This window comes from Mauremys mutica, chromosome 5 (genome assembly GCF_020497125.1).
Source record: "Mauremys mutica isolate MM-2020 ecotype Southern chromosome 5, ASM2049712v1, whole genome shotgun sequence".
Classification (NCBI taxonomy): Eukaryota; Metazoa; Chordata; order Testudines; family Geoemydidae; genus Mauremys; species Mauremys mutica.
In genome coordinates this window covers 84,593,532-84,613,420 of record NC_059076.1, presented here as the reverse complement: position 1 = coordinate 84,613,420, position 19,889 = coordinate 84,593,532, and the positions used below count along the sequence as shown (strand labels likewise).

Genomic DNA, 19,889 nt, shown 5'->3' with positions numbered 1-19,889 from the left:
CAGGAGTTGCAATTGCAGGGAAAGTCCTGGTCAGCAACTACAGTCCTTGGTTGCTGTGAAATTCTGAACAGATTAATCTTTTGAGAATTTGGCTGCAAACTCTAACAAGTCTCCACTTAGAATTTTCAAATTGAGATTTTTCAAAGGCTTATCATTTGGATGCTGTTTCCAAAAGGCACAACTCTGACACAAACCCAACCCCCCAGCCAAATTTCAGGCCCTTTCTCCAAAGCATGGAAGCACTAGAGATTCTCAATAAAAACAATTGTAAACATTTTTAACATGGGAGAAATAATATTTTTCTAATATTGTTCTCAGAAATGGCTGAACCATTTTTGCTGAAATTTTCCAGACAAATACAGCTGGCACAAAGTATGGAAATTTTAAGCCTAAACCAAGTGTGGCAGAGTTATAAGGTCATGTTTTCAGTTGCCTATAACAGAAGTATCGGGCTACCTTAATTAAGGATGGTGCTGGTAGGGATACCTATAATACTCTGGTTCAATATTTCCTGAACAAAGCTCACATTATTAATCAAAGTCTTAACTCGCAGCAACCAAATCAAGAGACAGTATTGTTTTATTTTTTTATGTAAGCAGAGTCAGGATGAGCTCTACCCTGACATCTGGTGGTGAATTATGAGGAGTGTGGAAAGGAATTTCAGGTATTTGCATTGGCACACCCACCCCACCTAGTATAGCGCATGGCCGCCTGGGATGGTTATTTTGACAGCTCTGGGATCCCCAATTTCTTTGTTATTGGGGCAGGAGGAATAAAGTGTCACCCTGATTATGTGAATGAGAAACTATGAGACTGCTTTATGACAGAGATGTCTCAACATCAATTAAGTAGCACTCGCTAGACAAGGGACATGGGTGCCAAAACCCAGTGAAATGAGAGAGGTTGGGGACTGGTGTGTACACCTGATGGTATGGGCCCCTTTTGAGGGCCTGGAACACCAACTGCACATCCTCCTCTCTCCACTGTTAAAGAGCAGAGCTGATTTTAATTCCATTAGGAGTCCATCTAGAGGCTGCTGAGCTGAATTCATGTTGGGCCAATGGTGCACCAGCACCAGGGCTCCCCTACTACAAGCTGAAATCACTAAGAGCTGAAATCACTAAAAGAGCTAAGCTTACTGAGCTGAGATCACTGAGTGCTGTGTTAACTAGTGGGGGAGCCTGAAGATCTATTGCTAAGCGGCTGGCAGAGCGGAGCAGTTTGCAGCATGTTGGAGCAGCCCACGAAACAGTGAGCAGAGCGGAGTGGAGCGGTTTGCGGGGATGGTTGGCTGGTGGAGTGGAGCCAGTCGTGGTGAAGGCTGCAGCAGAACTCCACGGAGAGGCGGGGCAGTCGGCCCCGGCCCACGTAAGGTGCCCCTTAACACCGTGTGTGTGCCCACCCCCATTTCCACCCAGGTTGGAGGGGTAAAACTCTGCAGATAAACTTTTGAACTCTGGGGTGGCACTGACCAGAGACTTTCGGGTTGTTGGACTTTGGGGTGATTGGACTTAAGATCCTAAGGGGGAAAGGACATTGCCAAACGTACTTGGAGGTGGGTTTTTTGCTTATGGTTTGTGTTATAATCCTGTTTGTGGTGTTTCTCCAATGTGATGCCACATTGTTTCCCTCCTTTATTAAAAGGATTTTGCTACACTCAGACTCCGTGCTTGCGAGTGGGAAAGTATTGCCTCCTAGAGGCACCCCGGGGGGGGGGGGGGTATGTAATTGTCCCAGGTCACTGGTGGGGGGGGGGCTCGAGCCGGTTTTGTATTGTGTTATTAAAACGGAACCCCTGGATACTGAACCCAGCCCTTGTTGCTGCCAACTCAGAGGGGAAGAAGGGTTACATTTAAAAATCACCACGTGTTCAGTCTTTATATGTTCAGCTGACAAATGGTACAATACTTGTTTATGGTGAATGGAGACTCTCAAGAGTAGCATTACCAGCAGTAAATAAATATATTTCACTGTAATTATATCAGCTATTTGCATGATATTCATATAGTTCACCTCACTGCAGTATATTTTCAGCCAAATTAATAAAGTATATCTTCATAATGCCCTTCTTATAATCATTGAACTGAATTTTGTAACCCTGCCATTACCAACAAACTACCTCAGAGACTAGAAGGACTATATACTCTGTACTGCACTCTGCCATATCAAGGTCATAAATACAAGTGTATTACTGCTTTTCAGAATAGGCTATTAGAAGAAACAATTGAAAATACACTACAGAAATACTGAATGAGCTATAAAGGGAAAGTTAAAACGTACAACTTTTTTACTTGTGAGTTTAGCTGTCTCACAAGTAAAATAAAAACCTACTGTAGAGAGGGGGAATTTGTTTTTGTTTTTTTACATATACCAGATGTATTAGCTTGTAAAGTGCTCAGATATCATGGTGATGAGCTCAATATAAAAACAATAATGAGGTGAAATTTATGTTACATCTTATTCTAGGAGAGGAGAATTATTTAATCAGATTGCAGGAATATATTTTTCACAAAGTAACTTTTTTCCCCAATCCATAAATTGCAGCCACAGCAACAAATGCTTCCTTTCCATGGCAAAATTCCACACCATACAGAAGCTTGACTGAAAAAAATCTGTGTGGTCATCTAACAGAAGCACCCTGTATTTCTTCCTTCCAGAAGCAGGGGAATGTGGCCATGTGAAGAGCAGGGTTTTACCAGCATTCCATCTTGATCAGAAGAAAAACCTTAATTTTTGGTAAAAATGGAGCAAATGAAGCTACACCACATACTGGAGGCCGAAAGATTTTAAATATGAAAAAGTACAGACAAGGTATTTGTGGTCAATATATGCAGAAAATAATAGCAACACTTAATACAGACACCATCAAGAAGTAAAAAAGGGAATTTGAAAGAAACATTCAAACTAGCAGTATAAAACTTTCTTTCCCTAAAGGCAGTATGTTTCACAGACAATCCAGCAATGGGCTGCCTTCCAAATTCACTCCGGCTGTAATTCTTCTGTTTCAGAGTCAATTTCCATATCAAGGCAAAGATAACTCTTTGGTACTTCTGTCAGACAGGGCCTGGATGCTGCAATCAGCTGCACACTGTAGTGGTATTTTTTCTATTTAAATTTTAGTTATGGCAGCAAAGTGGCCATGTAAAAAATCTCTCCCTTCCAACAGATCCTTTTATTATGAGTCATACTGTATCTGTTTGTTGTACTTTAGTGACAAAAAGTAATTTTTTTACTCCTGTTAACACTATGGAGTTCATCCAGCTATGGGAATTGAGCTGGCTTCTCTTATGGCTCATGCATCATCAACATAATTGTTAACTAAGTGCTAAATTACACACATTTATTACTGATGTGTGAATATAGCTTGATTTCCAGATCTTAGGAAGGATCCCAAATCATGTGGTCACTTTCTGTGCATGCGTAATGCCAACAGACCCCTCAAACTAGAGACCTCTGGAGCTTAGTGGCGTGAGCCTCTTCTGCATGAGCTAAAAGCCAACAGGCAGTTAGTTAAGGCTGTAGAGCAGACTCATTTTCTCTCTCTCTAAGTGGTTTCAGTGCCACTAGATGGAACAGAACACCATACCCACAAGGTGTGTGGGTTACAGATGGAGTGTCTAGAAACCACACATGTACTTGGTTGTCTAAAGGTTTGGTGCAAATTCTCTTAAAACGGATGTTTTGGGCCAAAGTTCATGATCATTCAGCAGAGTAGGAGAAACCACATTTGTCCATGGGATGATCAGTCTTATACTGCACAAATTGAAATGCACTTTCTATTCCCTTTCATGTCCCCAAACCCCTTCCCAAGGAGAAGATGCTGAACTGGCAATGAGGAAAATGGTTCTTTTACTGTGAACTAGAGTTGTGAATAATTTTTACCCTTTTTTTTTTGCAATTCCCCCCCCCACACACACACACACACACAAAAAACAAACTTTTTTGCCCAGCTCTACTGTAAACAAAAGTCACCTTTAAAAGTAAAAGAGAGGAGGTTAAAATTAAAAGAAAATCCTACATCACAAACTGGGTAGGAGTTTTGAAACCATAAGATATTGACCACTCCTCTCAAGCATTTCCAAACTTTTTGATATCAGTATTTCAAGTGACATCACCTACACAGTTATATATTATTGTTTTGTAATCAGCTTTCTGGCACAAAAGGAGGAGGAGGAGAATTGAATAGAAATACCAATCTTAAGGGTGGGTAAGTATTATTGCTAAAAAAAACCCCAAAACGATATGATCTGTACAAAATTAGTAGCCAAGAAAGAATAAAAAAGGGCTGTTTATTAGAAGGATATAAAGTTTGCTATAGTTCTTAGCCACAATATTCAAAATGCTGTGAAGTGCTTTCCCTCGCTCCCTACAGCCTATGCATACCAACACACACAACACTGGAAATTCATCTAATACTGTCTTTTTTCTGTACAGAGAAGGAGTAAATTATACACCCGTGCCCACATTTTGAAATACCAGAGAAATCACATGAAGATAAATGGAACACAATCCTCTCAATCCAACAAGGGACAGCAAGTTCTGTGCTGCCCTTCCTGATGGTACGTCTCCACTACACCCTCTTTATGGTGGCATTTAGAGTACATACACTGCACACTTCCCAGCACAGGTATAAATACCAGTGTAGATGGTGAGCCACTGCTTATGCGAATACCTTTGGGTATGTACCCTGCATGGCTCTCTACACACTCAAGCAGTGCCTCCCCTGTCTACACTGCTATTTTTAGCAGGGTTGTGTCCCACTGCCAGAGCCTTTCCCCACCACAGGAGATGCCAGAAGCTTTCCCCGCTGCTGCCCCAGCACCAGAGCCTTTCATTGACACATGTAATTAATGCCACAATGTGGGCATAGCTTGCTTTTCACTGCAGTGTGTTGCTACATACATCCTACACAGAGCCGCCAGTGGTGTGCCGTGCAGACATATCTTAAGAGGCTCAGAAGGCACAGTTCAGGGGGAAAAGGAGAAAATGTGGCATTAAGCTTGTTTTCCACTGCCCAGATTCTGGCTTCTGTGACTTCTGCAGCAAGCAGCGTTGCTGACCCCAGGGCTGCCCAAGCAGCTGGCTCTGGGGCCAGCTGATCAGGTGGCCCTGGGGACAGCCATGTTGGCCGCTGCTGGAGCAGCCCCACAGCCAGCTGCACCAGCAGTCCCAAAGCCAGCGGCAGCTTGAGTGGCCCCAGGGCCAGCCAGACTGGCTGCTGTTCAGGTGGCCCTGGGCAGGTAGCCCCGGGGACCAAACCTTCTTTTCATGAAGAGCACTATCCAAAGAACAGCTATATAGGAGCAAAGCCTAGTCCCAGGCAAGTTAAAAGGAGAGTTCCCATTGATTTCGGAGGTGTTGTGTACTTAGAATTTAGCACTAAAGGACTTAGCACTAAATATTTTGTTACTGATATATTTTCACTCAATCCCAAATCCAAAAATATCCTGCCAATGCACCACAAATTATTTTAAAGCTTTCTTCAACAGTATTTTTAAGTGACACTATAATGTTATGTATAGGATACTACACATTAGAGTGAAAAAGATATATGTTAATTGTCTAGCACTTAGAAAAGGAGACTGGGACTCAAGGGATTAGGATTCTGTTTCCATCTCACTCTGTCACCTTCCGCAAGTCACTTATGCCCCCTTTTTCAAAGTGACCACTGATTTTGAATGCTGAAGCCAAGACTAAGGGGAACAAACTGGAGGTGGAAGAGGACATCATGGATGGAACCTGATCTTCTAAATTCTGACATGAAAAGTTAAGTGCACAGTTAAACAGAACCTCCAGGGTTTAGTACCACTTTGACAAATGGGGGCAGATGCTTTTGATAAAAGGGGGAGGTTGGCTGTGACTCAATAAGTTCTTCAAAGTATTTTCCTCTTCCAACCAATATCACTCCTGTCTTGTTCACTTTAAGTTTGAGACAGCTGTTCTTCATCCATATGCTGATCTCCTCTAGGCATTTTTCATCCTTAAAATAGCACTGGTTGCAACTCTGGAAGAGGACATATACAGCTGGGTGTCACTAGTGTATTGCTGATGGTGGAGTCTATGGCATCTCATTTCCAAATAATTTCATACTGAATAGTGCAGAGCAGGATAGATTTTACAGAACTCTGCAGGGGAGGGTGCTTTGTTTTGGGGTTGGGGGAGAGGGGTTGGGGGGGGGGGGGAGGAAGACAAACAATTGCATATTATCATTCTTGGGCCCTGTTGGAGAGGAATTCATTATATACTAGCCAATCAGGCAGTGGGGATGGAAGGGTGGAATCCTTTTTGACCACACAGCGGTTTACACCTCTTCCAGTGCTTCAGACTGTTCTCTGATTATTATGGAATTGAAAGAATTTGAGTGATTGGCATATTCAATATTCAGCCTACGTAAATACAGTAGGGAGAACTGAATTCCAGATTGTATGTCTTTTTGGTATTTCAATTTATTCAGGATGCAATCATGCTAAAGTAGTTGAGGAAAACTATGATGAAGTAGAATATGAATACTTATTTAGCTGAATGATTACTTTTCAATAAATGTTTTTTAAAAAAGACCAATCACATTTTAATATTAAAAAAAACTCATGGAAAAGGATTTTATGTTTGGATGAGCAGAAAACTACCTCATGTGCTTAAATACTAAGCGAAAAAAATATACTTTGTAATTTAGACCAACTTAAATCTGAACTCAAGGTAAGGAGGACTATAGTTATCAATATTTAATCTGGGTGCTTCTAAAAGCTTAAGTGGAATCATCTAATTAAAAAAATGCTAATGTAGAGGTATAGACTTTCCTTCTCCAAGTACCATATCTTATTCCTTCTGCTGTGTACCTTTTTGGTACTTTTTTTTCTTTTTAAGACAGACAATACATGTTTGTTACATGCCTTGTGGGTATGAATAAAATATTTGATTTGCTATTAAAAATACACAAAGAACATAAATTATATCAAATAGAGGGGTCTGAACTCTGAAGGACATAGTTTAATAAAAGGAAGCAAGCATTTTGTAGTGCATGTCTATCTTAGATCTTAGCAAGAATACGCAACCAATTTTAAATGACAGAAAGTATATTTCAAAGTGTTTACTGATCAGCCCTTGTAAGATAGGCAGCAATTTCTCTTCAACAATTAACTAACAATAATCAGATCTGTCTTTTAATTTGTCTAATAAATTACATCCTCTACTTTTCACTAGGAAAATAAATTCAGATTGCATTATATTCTGCTTTATTTTTCTTACTCAAAAAAGAAAAAAAAAGATAACTTTAGAATTCATGAAATTAGACACACAGCATTGACTTGATTCAGGCATGACGTATGCAGGCACTGCACAACCTTCCTCAGACAACTCTGCCGATGAACCTCAATTCTGACCTACAGCAAGCCTGCTATGCCAGTCCTGCCTTCTTTGAGCAGAGTGAAAGTCATGCACTTGTGCAATTATGTGAGCTTTTGTGATGTGCACAAATGGAGATGAGGATCAGATCACTACACTCATTTTTAACCATTATTGATATTTGTATTGCAGTAACACAGCTAGGAGTCAGGTCCAGTATAAACCTATAGAGAGCACAGGCAATGCCCCAAAAAGCTTGCAAATTATTTTGAAACAAGACACAATGTAACAAAAAAGGAAGGGAAGTGGGCAGGGAGGATCAGACATAAAGATGGAACCATACACTTATGTGGGTAAGTGTGAAGGGGCACACCCTCACTTTAGTATAGTGGAGACTAACAAACTCTTCTGTGCTTCTTCAGCATAACTAGGCACACCTGTAAGGCTTGCTATGCTTGGAAGAGGAGCTTAAAAAGGGAAAACCTGCCACAGGAAGGAGTGGTGAACAAGAAGATGACTGCTGTACCTCAGAGACTACTGAACACAGAAACAGCTAAGCCAACAGAAAGACAGTTGCAGGCCTTACCACCCCTGAATTTACATGGACCAGCTTTAAAGCAAGGTGCCCCCAGGAGGAGGGGCAGGAGGCAGACCCTAATTATAGACACTATACCTGCTGATAAACCAAGCCCCAGAGGGGTGACCCCCAAAAAAGACTGACTACCTAAGAGACAAACCACCTTTGCCTTTCTTTTCTTTTACTCTGATTCCCCTCTCTCTTAAGGAGAAAAAAGACCTTTCTTTTGTTTGTGTTTTTTTTTTAATTTTTTTTGGAGAACTCCCTTGTGAAATTGTTAGGCAAAGAGGTTCTTTTCCCCAAGAATCAGGCAAGCACAGACAATACTGATGGGGGTTTATTCACGGTACCGGGAAGACTGACAATCAGCTTCAAAAATAAGGTGCTCTAGTGGCCAGTTATATACATTCTCTTATTAATTCATTTGCATTTATCTGTACATACAAAGACAAACATTGTTATAAGTCAAGCGAGAACCTTGAAAAAAGAAAAAAATAAGAAGAGTACATACATACAGAGGTTACCCTAATTGCATTAAACGTCTATGACTACCTTGCAGGGGAAGGAGGTGGGATGGGAGGGGGGTAAGGATAAATACTTACAGATATCTGGTGAGCTGTGATGGGAGGGTTTATTCTGTTCGAAGAACTGAGTTACTGGGAGGGCATTGACCATATAAGCTTATTAATTGTCTACAGTTGTCAGTGCCTTTTGAGCTACTGAAATATTCTTGCTTGTTCTACGTTTTTTGTCTTAGCTGTTAGCTAAATTATCATGTATTGACAGAAACTATATCCTTGCTTCTTAGCAGCTTCTGGTTTTTTCTGCTGGCTAAATTTTAACTCCTTCCTGACAGTACAAACAGGGGAAGGACATCATTAACAACTCGAATTGGAATCTGGTGGGGACTCAAAGGAGTCCCAACCATCACCCCACCGTTAGCTATTACGCAACTTTTAGGTTCCAAATCATCTGTGTTGTTTTGGTTCTAATAAATAACTATGGGTTGTTTTTGTTTTGCTTTTTATCTAGCTGTATTCTGTACTAACAAATACACTTAGAAGTGTCCTATGTATGTGGAGAGCACCCGATACACACTGAGGCCCAAACTTGCATTTTGGATGAAAGAGTGGGAAAATGTGATCTTAGAGATGTCTCAATTGTTCAAAATTTGTTGACATTCTCCGAGTGTTCTTCTTCAATATGAATGCTTTTTAACTGGATTATGAAGCTACCGAGCACATGATATTGGCATTTTGATAATATGCATTTTTATACAACTCCTCTACAATTATCTGTGTTTGTGGATATATTTTAACTTTTTAATAGGAGCTTCAGTAATATCTATCATTTTGAAAGCTTACATTTATTTTTGCTTTGCCTCAATAGAGCTTAGTTTTATTTTGTATAGCTATTAGACTTGATAGCGATGAATAGGTAGCTTAGCCTGAGTGTTTCTGCTGGGATTTCCCAAACCCTTGGCTTAAATTATGCCAGGTGAGATTTTAAACTATGCATTTAGTCGATAAATTAGCAGTCTTTTATTTTTAGGGTTTGTTCATATATGTTCTAGTGTTTTTCCATAATTTATTTCTAGCCCCAAGAGGTAATTCAGGAAATCTTTTGTTTACAGGGGCTATTACTATCAAAGGCCCCAACTCAGCAAGGTACTTCAGTAAATGCTTGTTTTTAAGTATACAAATCGTCACACTGAATCAGGGCCTAAAATCACGAGCCAGAGTCACTGAAATCAATGAGAGTCTTTCAACAGCTTCAATGACTACTGAATCAGACACTAATTTAATCAAGTCCTAGGTGGTTAGTATCCTCACCTAATAAACTGCTCATTTAATGGCCACAAATCCTTCCCTGTTTTCTTCTGCTAGTGTAACCCTTGAGTATCTAAAAAGCAAACAGCAAGTCTTTAATTATTATTTGCATTATGGTAGAATCTAGAGGCCTCAGTGAAGGATCAGGCCCCCACCATAGTAGGCACTGTACATACACACATAAAATGGAAAAAGATGTCCCTACCAAAACCTCTGAGATACTAAATGTCTTCATAATTATATTTGGTTATAATCTGTGTAATAATTCAATGTGTGTGTTACTTTCTGTTCCTATTTTTTAAAAAAGATGGATGATACTTTTCAACTTCTCAAAGAGAAGACTATGTTCAGGTTAATTGATACAATCCAATAAAAGGATAATTAGTTGCAAGTCTTGTGTCTGTATAGTGCTGATCAGACTTTCTGCACTGCATAGTGCCCAAAACACTGAATTTGGATTTTGACAACTACATAACAATTTTGAAAAATCTAACCTTTGAAACAGACACAAAGTTGACAAGGTCATTAAAGTGTAACGAAATAAATGTACACTGTTATAAGAAAATGTAAAAACTTTTTTTTTGCTGTGTACGTTATTGACACAGCTTTCAAAGGTTGCATTAAAAAAGCTAGAAAGTTAGTTTGTCTTTTCTACAGTGGATTCTTGGCCTATGTAGACAACAGGGCAAAGTGAAACAGACAATATGTAATTTACTAGCCAGATGCAAGGAAGAATGACTAGAGAGGATAATCACTGACTGGACAAAACTAGTCAGCAACTCCAAGGCCATAAGAAGCACATAAGTAACAATAAGACAACTGTTGTAAGAAATAATGAATAAATGAAAGCAATGAGTTAAAAAAGATAAAGAGCCACCAATTAGAGCATTAGCAGAATAAGTAAAAACATATTAGAAAATATATTTAGAATGAACTATTTACAGATGAGGTAGTTTTAATAAATTGCACCTATGCAATGTTACAAGACAAGATAAAGGATGTGTGTGTTTAATGGAGAGGGGGCTGGAACAATCCAGATCAGACCACCTTTATGATGACAAGTGGCTTACCTGTGCCACATTATGGTACCTTGCTCTATCTGCTTTACTTATGTTTTATGCTTGATTAAGATGGTAATTTATTGTCCTAAAATATAAAATAAATATAAATTATGCTTATTAAAGCTTTAAATTAGTTTGGCTTAGTAACTGGTGTTGACAGTGCTTTTCACCCCCCAAAAATGTAGTATCACTGATAAAAATCACATCTACTAATAAACAAATGTGAATCACAAGACCAAAAGAGAGAGAGAGAGAGAGAGAAAATCAGATCACAGTAAATATAGTGTTGGAGACTTTACTGTTCAATTTTTTAGATAAGCAGAAACTGTTAGCTGGATTAAAATAATACCATTAAGATCATGTCATCCACATGACAGGGTGCTGTTGTTAAAACTTACTGCTGGTTAGCTGGCAATAAGCAATATTTTTTCTTCTTATCCTAAAGGACGGGTGGTCAGTCATGTGTCTATTGTAATACAGTTTTCAACACTGCGATTACTACTCCATCCCTGCATAAATGCATACCAAATAAAAGGTCCCCAGAAATAACATTAACTTCAAAGGCATCCCACTGCAACAAATCAAAAAGCACAAGGCAGGATGTGAAGTGTAAACCCTAAGTACTTGCCAAATGGACTTTCCAGATTACAGATAAGCACCTTTCTATCACCTACATGATATTTTCTGCTTTAAAAGGGAAATATCACAAATACCATGATAAATTCAATTACAATGCTGTGGTATATGTTCATAATTTTAGTGGATAACACCAAGTCTATTCTTTCACCAAGGCCTCTTTTTGTTCATGTAAAGACCAAGTTTTGCAACACACGGCAATCAGACTACAGCCTTCTATTACAGCAACAGCATTTATGTGGGCACTCAAGTCCAAACATAACCATTATGAACAGGAATTTCAGGAGTTATGCCAGAGGAAATTTTCTAACACACAACTCGTCATACAACTGTATAATACAGAGCACAGGCTATTCCAACTAAGAGTAGCTTTAATCTTGTTTTGGGCATTTGGCACTTAGGTTCCAAGTCCTCTCTAATTTCCTTTAAAAAAATGTGCAAAGTGTAAGTCTCATTCTCATTGACCTTTCTGCTGCTTTGCCTCTAATTCTTTTGTCCTTTTTCATGACCTGTCCTTTCTCAACTCAGGACTTTCCTCCTTCTCCTCTTACCTTACAACTTGTTCTTTCACTGTCTCTTTTGGTGGTTCCATCTCTTCTTCCACATCTGTTTGAGCCCAGTCTATTCTACAAACTTTTGCCAGAATAGCTATGCTGGTCAGAGCTGGGTGAGCTATGATCTCTGACTGACAGCTATGCCGGCAAAATCCCATACTACAGATGCAGTTATACTACCAAAACTGCACTTCTGCCAGGGCATGTCTATAGGAACACTTAGTTGCAACAAGCTGGAGTATAAATCTACCTGGCTTTGGCCTCCCACATTCTACCTGTCCTTGCGGACCCTGCTGCCGCACACTGTAAGTTCCCTAGTATACTTAAATCTTCTCCCATTTTAAAGCGGGGTAGATCGGTGTATATCCATATACCAGCAAAGTGTCACTAGTGCACACTCAGTCCGAGTCCTATAGGATCCATCCACTGTCCCTTCTTTTTTCATACTACACTCTGTTCAACTATGTGATCTCATTCATTCCCTTGACTTCAACCACTGTCTTTATGCTCATGACTCCCAAATCCACTTCTCCTTTCTTGACCTCTCATCTTATACTCCTGCCTCTCTCCAACACTTCCCCCAGATCTCTCCCCAGAACCTCAACTCAATGAATCAAACTGATTTATTTTCACTCCTAAATCTTTTCCTCTATCCCTTTCTCGGTTTCTGTTGATTTTACCACTATGTGTTATTACCAAGAGTTATAACCATGAGTCATCATCAACTCCCATGAAGTCATCTTCAACAGCCTCTCCTCCCCTTCTATCTAGGCCCTTACCAAGTCCTTTTGTTTCTTCCTCTACAATACCAAACTTTGCCACTTCTTTTATGATTACTGCCAATATACTAGCCCATACCCTAGTTTTTCTCTCTTCTTGACTACTGTAGCCTTCAGCTCTCTTATCCAAAACTGTTCCCAAAAATCATAGAAATGTAGAGCTGGAAGGGACCTCAAGAAGTCAGCTAGTCCATCTTCCTGCACTAAGACAGGGCCAAGTATATTCTGACCTTTTATCTAACCTGTTCTTAAAAACCCTCAATGACAGGGATTCCACAACCTCCCTTGGAAGCCTATTCCAGATCTTAACTATCCTTACAGTTAGAAATGTTTTGCTAATACCTAACCTAAATCTCCTTGCTGCAGATTAAGCCCATTATTTCTTGTCCTACCTTTAGTGAACATGTAGAATAACTGAACCTCTTCATAACAGCCCTTTAACACATTGCAAGATTTATCAGGCCCTGCTCAGTCTTTTTTCATGATTAAACATGCCAAGTTTTTTAAGTTGTCCTCATAGGATCATGCTTTCTGAACCTTTTATAATTTTTGTTGTTCTCCACTGGATTCTATAAATTGTCCACATCTTTCTTAGCGTGTAGCACTCAAAACTGGACAAAGTACTGCAGCTGAGGCCTTACCAGTGCAAAGTAGAGCAGGACAACTACCTCCTGTGTCTTACTATATGACAATCCTGTTAATACACCCCAGAATTATATTTGCCTTTTTTGCAACTGCATCACATTGTTCACTCATATTCAATTTGCCATCCACTGTAAATATGTGTATTTGTTTTTCCTTCCTAAGCACAGTACTTTGAACTTGTCTTTATTGCCTTTCATATTGTTGACTTCAGATCAATTTTCCAGTTTGTCAAAGTAGTTTTGAATTCTAACCCTGTCCTAAAGTGCTAGCAAACTCCCCCAACCCGGTGTCATCCACAAATTTTACAATCATACTCTCCACTCCATTCTCATGGCAAGTTATGAGAATGTATGGCATCCCTGAAAAATTGATCAAGCTGATAGAAAACATCTACAGCGAGTAGACAAGAAGCTGATGAAATGGTTCGGTATCACTGGAGGAGCGACAAAAGGATGAATGGTATCACAAGATTTGTTCAACTTGGTACTGGAAGCAGTAATAGCTGTAGCACTGATAGATGAAATGGGAAGAGTCATGTTAATATGTAGAACAACAGTGCATAGCCTTAGATTTGCAGAGGATATTGACCTCATGGTACTGAGCAAGAAGGATTTACAGAGCATAACTGACAAGTTGATGATAAAAGCAGAAAATGCATATTGAACATCAGCATGGAGAACACAAAAAATTATGGCACTTGGAAGACAAGAGAAAGAGGTAAAGATTAAACTCAGAGACAAAAAACTAGAACAAGTGGGAAAATGTGCATAGCTTACATACCTCTATCAAAGAATGGGAATTGTGAAGATGACATAAAAAGAAAAATCAGACTGGCCCTACTGCATTTGCAAAACTCTGCAAGAGCTGTAAGGCTAAAAACATTTCAATAAAAACAAAAATCAGCATATACCAGACAACTGTCATGCCAGTAATGCTCTATGGGGTCAGAATGCTGAAGTACAAGTATATCTGACAATGAAAGATTTTGACTGCAGAAATTAACTGGCCCGGGGTTAATACTGACAGTTTCAAAACTGCAGAAAATAAAAAGATGAAGAGATAAGAAAATGGATAGAGCAAGAAATAATGCTATTACAGAAGATTCAGAAAAGACAACTGTGGTGGTTTGGAAATGTGTTCAAGACTGCAGCTTAAAAGTATACCATACATGACAGTACATACCACAGTGCAAAAACTGGAAATAAGAGGAAGACCAAGGATGTGTTGGATAGATATGATGAAGAATGATATAGAACAGGGGTAGGCAACCTATGGCACGCGTGCCGAAGGCGGCACGCGAGCTGATTTTCAGTGGCACTCACGCTGCCTGGGTCCTGGCCACCCGTCCGGGGGGACTCTGCATTTTAATTTAATTTTAAATTAAGCTTCTTAAACATTTTTAAAACCTTATTTACTTTACATGCAACAATAGTTATATATTTTAGACTTATGAAAAGAGACCTTCTAAAAACATTAAAATGTATGACTTGCCTGGAAAATCTTAAATTAGAGTGAATAAATGAAGACTCGGCACACCACTTCTGAAAGGTTGCCGACCCCTGATATAGAACAAAAAGATTTCAAGATGTACCAGCTTCACAGCTTTGTTCAAGACAGAGTTGAACATTCTTGCCATTGTTGCTTTTGAGCTGACAGACAGGAATCAAAGAAGACAAGTCCTCCACTTCATTATACAAGTTTTCATTAATGGAATATTGAATATTATCAGACCCAGGACAGACCCTTGCAAAACCTCCTAGATGCACCCCCCTGGTTTGACAGCAAACCTTGATAACTACTCTTGGAGTACAGTCTTTCAGCCACTTGTGCACTAACCTTATAATTTCACCTAGACCACATTTCCCTTGTTTTCTTTATGAGAATGTCATGAGGCACTATTGCAAAAAGCTTACTAAAATCAAGTTATATCACATTTACATCTTTCCCCTATCCCATAGGCCAGTAACCCTGTCAAAGAAGGAAAATAGATAGCATTGGCATGATTTATTCTTGACAAATCCATGTTGGCGATTACTTAAAACCCTATTACCCTGACACTCCTCTGCCTTTTCTACCAGTGTGACTTTCTGCAATTCCAGAATTCCTGTTTTCCTCACAAAGTTCAAGTTACTTTACTTTCAGAACACTGCACATTCTCCTCCTCCACATGCTCCCATCTTATATTTAATTACCAAAAGTTATGAATATTAATATAGTATCACATTGATATATATTCAATTTTTATGCTGAAAAAGTCAAGAAAATTGAAATTATAAGTGACCTCAGCAATCAATGTTACAGCTTTGTTCAGCATGATTTTCACATCAAAATAATAGTAGATTTCACATATCAATTTTATATTATATATTAAGGTCTAAAAGAAATCCAGACACATATTTTGCAACACAAAGCTGTTTTCAAATACCCCAATTAAAATATGTTCTCACTAGTAGCGTTACCAAATATTTGTTTTTCTCTGTTCATAACTGTGCTAACTTTAGCCACAACTGAAGCATGATATGGGCATAATATAATATCCATAACTTTATAATTTTAGCATGTATTTTTCTTTTAAAACTGTAGACAAGGTAATTAGCTGCCAAATCAGTTTAGCTACACTTGATGTTATTGGAGCTCTGCTGCTTTACATCAGCTGAGAAACTGCCCTGTTTTCTAATGTGGCACAACTTTCTGTAAGCAGAACATCCCACAAAATGCACATTTAAGTTGTTGGATATGTGTAGTTGTCTTTAACTATAGTCGAAGTTAAACATTTTCAAACTCAATGCTGGAAAAGTTCAGATATAAAGAAAGTTTCCAATCGGTTTTAAAGTATCTTTTTAGATTATATGTATGAATATAATTCAAATGTGTACTTCAACACACAGCAGGCATGTTGAAGCAGCCTTTTACAATGAGCACAAGTGTAAAAATAATCGTATGGCAACACCTCCTCATTTAAACTAGCAGGCCCTTTTACTCTCTCCTTTGCCTTAGCTGGTTTCTCTGCTGAGCCCCATTTCTAACAGAATGATTTTACCTTGCCAAGTTAAAAAGAAATACGTGGAACTTCATTTAGGAGAGTATTACACATCCTGGGAGGACAGAATCTGATCTCAGCTACCCTGGCATAAATCCAGTCACCTTGTTGATGGTGGTAGAGTTGCTCTGGATTAATTATACCTGTGTAACCCAGTGCAGAATCCAGGCCTCTGTCCCTAGGAGCACAGCTGATTTGCACAGGAGCATTTTAAACCTTTCCCCCAAAACATGGGTCCTTCCCGGAGGGGAAAGTTCATTAGCGCTTTGGGCACCCCAGGGGCTCGTTGCATGATAGGGGCGGTTAGGTTACCCATTAGGTGGGCAGGACGCAAGCTCCATACTTCTAAGGGAGGGTAATACCCCTTACCCTAGCGCCGCCCCCCCGCCGCCGCCACCGCACACAAAGCTGAGCCTTTCCTCGACCAGAGAGCCAGGCTCTCCCAACGCCCCCACCCCCTGGCTGCCTGGGCAGGGGGAAATCCCGCGCCATTTGAGAGCCAGACACAGCCCCCCCCCCCCCGACCCCTCAGCCATTCCCCACTCACGCTAGGTCGGTGGCCCCAGGGGCGCAGGCTCCGCCCTCGGGGTCGCTCTCGGCCACCCCCTCCTCGCCGATGTCGGGCAGGGTGACGAAGAGCAGCGGCTTGGCGCCGGGGGCTGCCCAGGCGCTGGGCTCTCTGTCCGCGGGAGCCGCTGCCTGGCGCGGGGAGCTGCCGCCTCCGCCCGGGGGCTGCGCCACCCCAGCCCCGCCACCGGGAGCCGCCCGCCCCGGGAGCGCCGCGGCGGCGGAAGCCGGGGAGCCCCCCGCTAGTGGGGGGAGCGGCCGGGGGCTGGCGGGCAGGGAGTAGGGCACGGGAGCGCGGGGGAAGGACGGGGCGGGCAGAGGGTGGAGGGGAGACGAGGGAGGCAGCGCCCTGGACGCGGCAGGGCAGCCGGGAGCCGCCCCTGGCACAGGGGAGCAGGAGGCGGCGGGGCCCGGGGCTGGAGCCGCGGACGGCTTGAAGAGCCTGGCGAAGATGGTGCCCAGGTCCAACACCGCCACCTTCATGGCTGCGCGCTCGGCTGCAGCCGCTCGCAGTCCCGCGCACAGCGAAAGCAGAGCCCGGGGCGCGGAGGGCTGAGCCTCCTCCCCCCACCTCCGGCCAGCCGAGCCCGGGGCCAAGGCGGGGTGTCCCCCAGTCACTGGCGAGCGGTGCCGGCCGCGCTCGCTGCTAGGGGCTGCGGGCTGGCAGGTTGCCGCAGGTGCCGGAGAGAGACGCAGCAGGGAAGGGGGGGGGCGGGGGTTGCTAAGCTAAACAAAAACCGAGGAGGTGCGGTAATTGGGCGCTTGACTGTAGCTTCGGGGCCTGGGCCGTGCGTGGAAATTGACAGTGTGCATCACTCACAGATCCAGCCGGCATAGCCCTTAACAGGGGACCTGTTGCTGAAGAAACAGACCTGTCCAAATTATACATCATCTAGGCTGGACAAAAAGAGTCTGCTGGAGCTGAACAAACCCCCTTGGAACAATTCCTGGCTGGCCAAAGCAAGAGCTCTGTGGGAGGCGGGGAAGGGGAACGTGCAAAAGAAAATGGGACTATTTCTGCATGGCAAACAAAGCATGTTTCTGAAAAGGCTTTTGGTTTTAAATAATGTACTCTGTTTGGAATGAGGAACATAGTTCTTAAAGCTAAAATCCCAGCCAAATCAGCTCTTAGGTGAGTCTGTCAAACAAGGGTTTGTGGTAAAAGGTGTTAGCTGTTCTGGTCAAGTGACAAATCACTCCTGAGAAGAATGGATGAAAGCTGGCTGCTTAGGCTCAATTGTGCAAAATCCGGAGATGTTGGGTTAGATGAAAGGGACCTTTAATTAAGGTAGAACACCACTCCTAACACTTGGGTGGATAACTGCATAATGAGGCTCTGCACAGGCACAGAAATCCATCTGCAAGCTAAAAAATTCAAGAGTGGGGCCTAGAAGCCTAAATGGCTCTTCAATTGTTCATGGATCTTTGGATAGCAATAATGAAGAGTGCAGTTTTACATTTGTGCTTGGTTGAGACATTGCAACTTTTCCTATAAGATGCAGACCTCACAACCACAGTTATCCATGCCATAGTTTCAGTTCTGATTATTGCAGTGTGCTTTATTGGCTAGAACACCTGAAGACTACTGTTTGAAGCTGCAGCTAGTGCAGATTGCAAGTCAATGTGGCTTGGAGATTTTAGGCTGTTGGAATGTTCCCCTTAAGACCTGCAGGCAACATAAGTTAGAGTAGCCTTCAAATCTGCACACCTTGCCCCAAGATGTGGGGCCACAGAGATATCTGGAAGTCACCTTTGCACATCACCCCTCATTTTGTGTCAGCCACAGCCTGGTCGGACCAGAGAGTCTGGTCAGGTGTTTCACTATTGATTGGTGCCTCTCAAGGGGTATCACAAACTAAAATTATGAAAATTTTCTTCCATTTTGAGTGTGCGCACTCACACACTGGTTTAATACTGTTGCTTGTGCATAAAGATCTACCTTTTTTTAAAGAAAAAAACATTAAAGTATTTAGTGAGATCATTTAGATAGTTACAGTTTACTCATCAGGGAGTCTCCTTGGTGAGGCTAAATCGTCTATATTATGATTTATTACCGTAAATCAAACTGCAGTTGATTTCTATCTTAATGTTCTTCAATACATTTTCAACAAAAGAGACATTTTGAAAATATGCATATCTGAATAAAGTTTAGATATTGGGGGAAATATTTCAAACAGGTTATTACTATGAATATTTATCACTATACAAATAAACAATCATAGTAATCTTAATGACAATAAGAATTAGTAATACAAATACCATCCAGAAGATTCATTTAGGATTGGACCAAAGAGAGAAGTCAAAAAGAGTACAGCAGTCAAGATCAGAGATGAGCCTGCACAAGACTTTTGGCAGCCAAATAGAAAGAAAAATATGAAACTAGAGAGAAACTCTAAGGCAAAAGAAGCAGCAGATTTGGACACAAAGTGGAGTGTGGGTGTAGTGAAGCAGAGTGGCTTCCCTCCCGTATCCACTGGAGGGCAAGGGACCACTACACTTGGTGGAGATCACAGGTAGTGCCTCCTCCTCTGAGATAAGGGGATGAGCCAACGGCAGCGGTAGACAGAACCCCTTCAGCCTTCCTCAGTTTAGGAAGGATGGAGGTCGAGAAGTTGATTAAATGGCTCACCAACAGCCAGCAGCAGCAGCAACTGCTGCAACAACTCAGGAATCAGCAACAGCAACTGATTCGAGAACTGGAGGCCCAGAACCGTGAGCAACAACAACAGTGCTTGCAGCACTTCTGCCGACTCCCACAACTCCAGGGGTGCTGCAGCCCCGGCTGACCACACGGTGCCTATGCGCTTGGCAAAAATGGGCCCCAAGGATGATCCCAAAGCCTTCCTTACCATGTTTGGCA

General features: G+C 41.5%; 1 protein-coding gene across 2 annotated transcripts in view; it reads right to left on the bottom strand.

The window, feature by feature from the left end:
• FAM149A (family with sequence similarity 149 member A) overlaps positions 1 to 17,596 on the bottom strand; it is a 70,972-nt gene extending 53,376 nt beyond the window's left edge. The window contains exon 1 of one of the 2 annotated variants that reach the window (XM_045020052.1): positions 17,010 to 17,596. In XM_045020052.1, the coding sequence (XP_044875987.1) occupies positions 17,010 to 17,512 (503 nt within the window). In that variant the 5' untranslated portion in view covers positions 17,513 to 17,596. The remainder of the gene's footprint in view (positions 1 to 17,009) is intronic. The other variant, XM_045020053.1, reaches the window with a different exon arrangement.
• Positions 17,597 to 19,889: the final 2,293 nt, after the last annotated feature.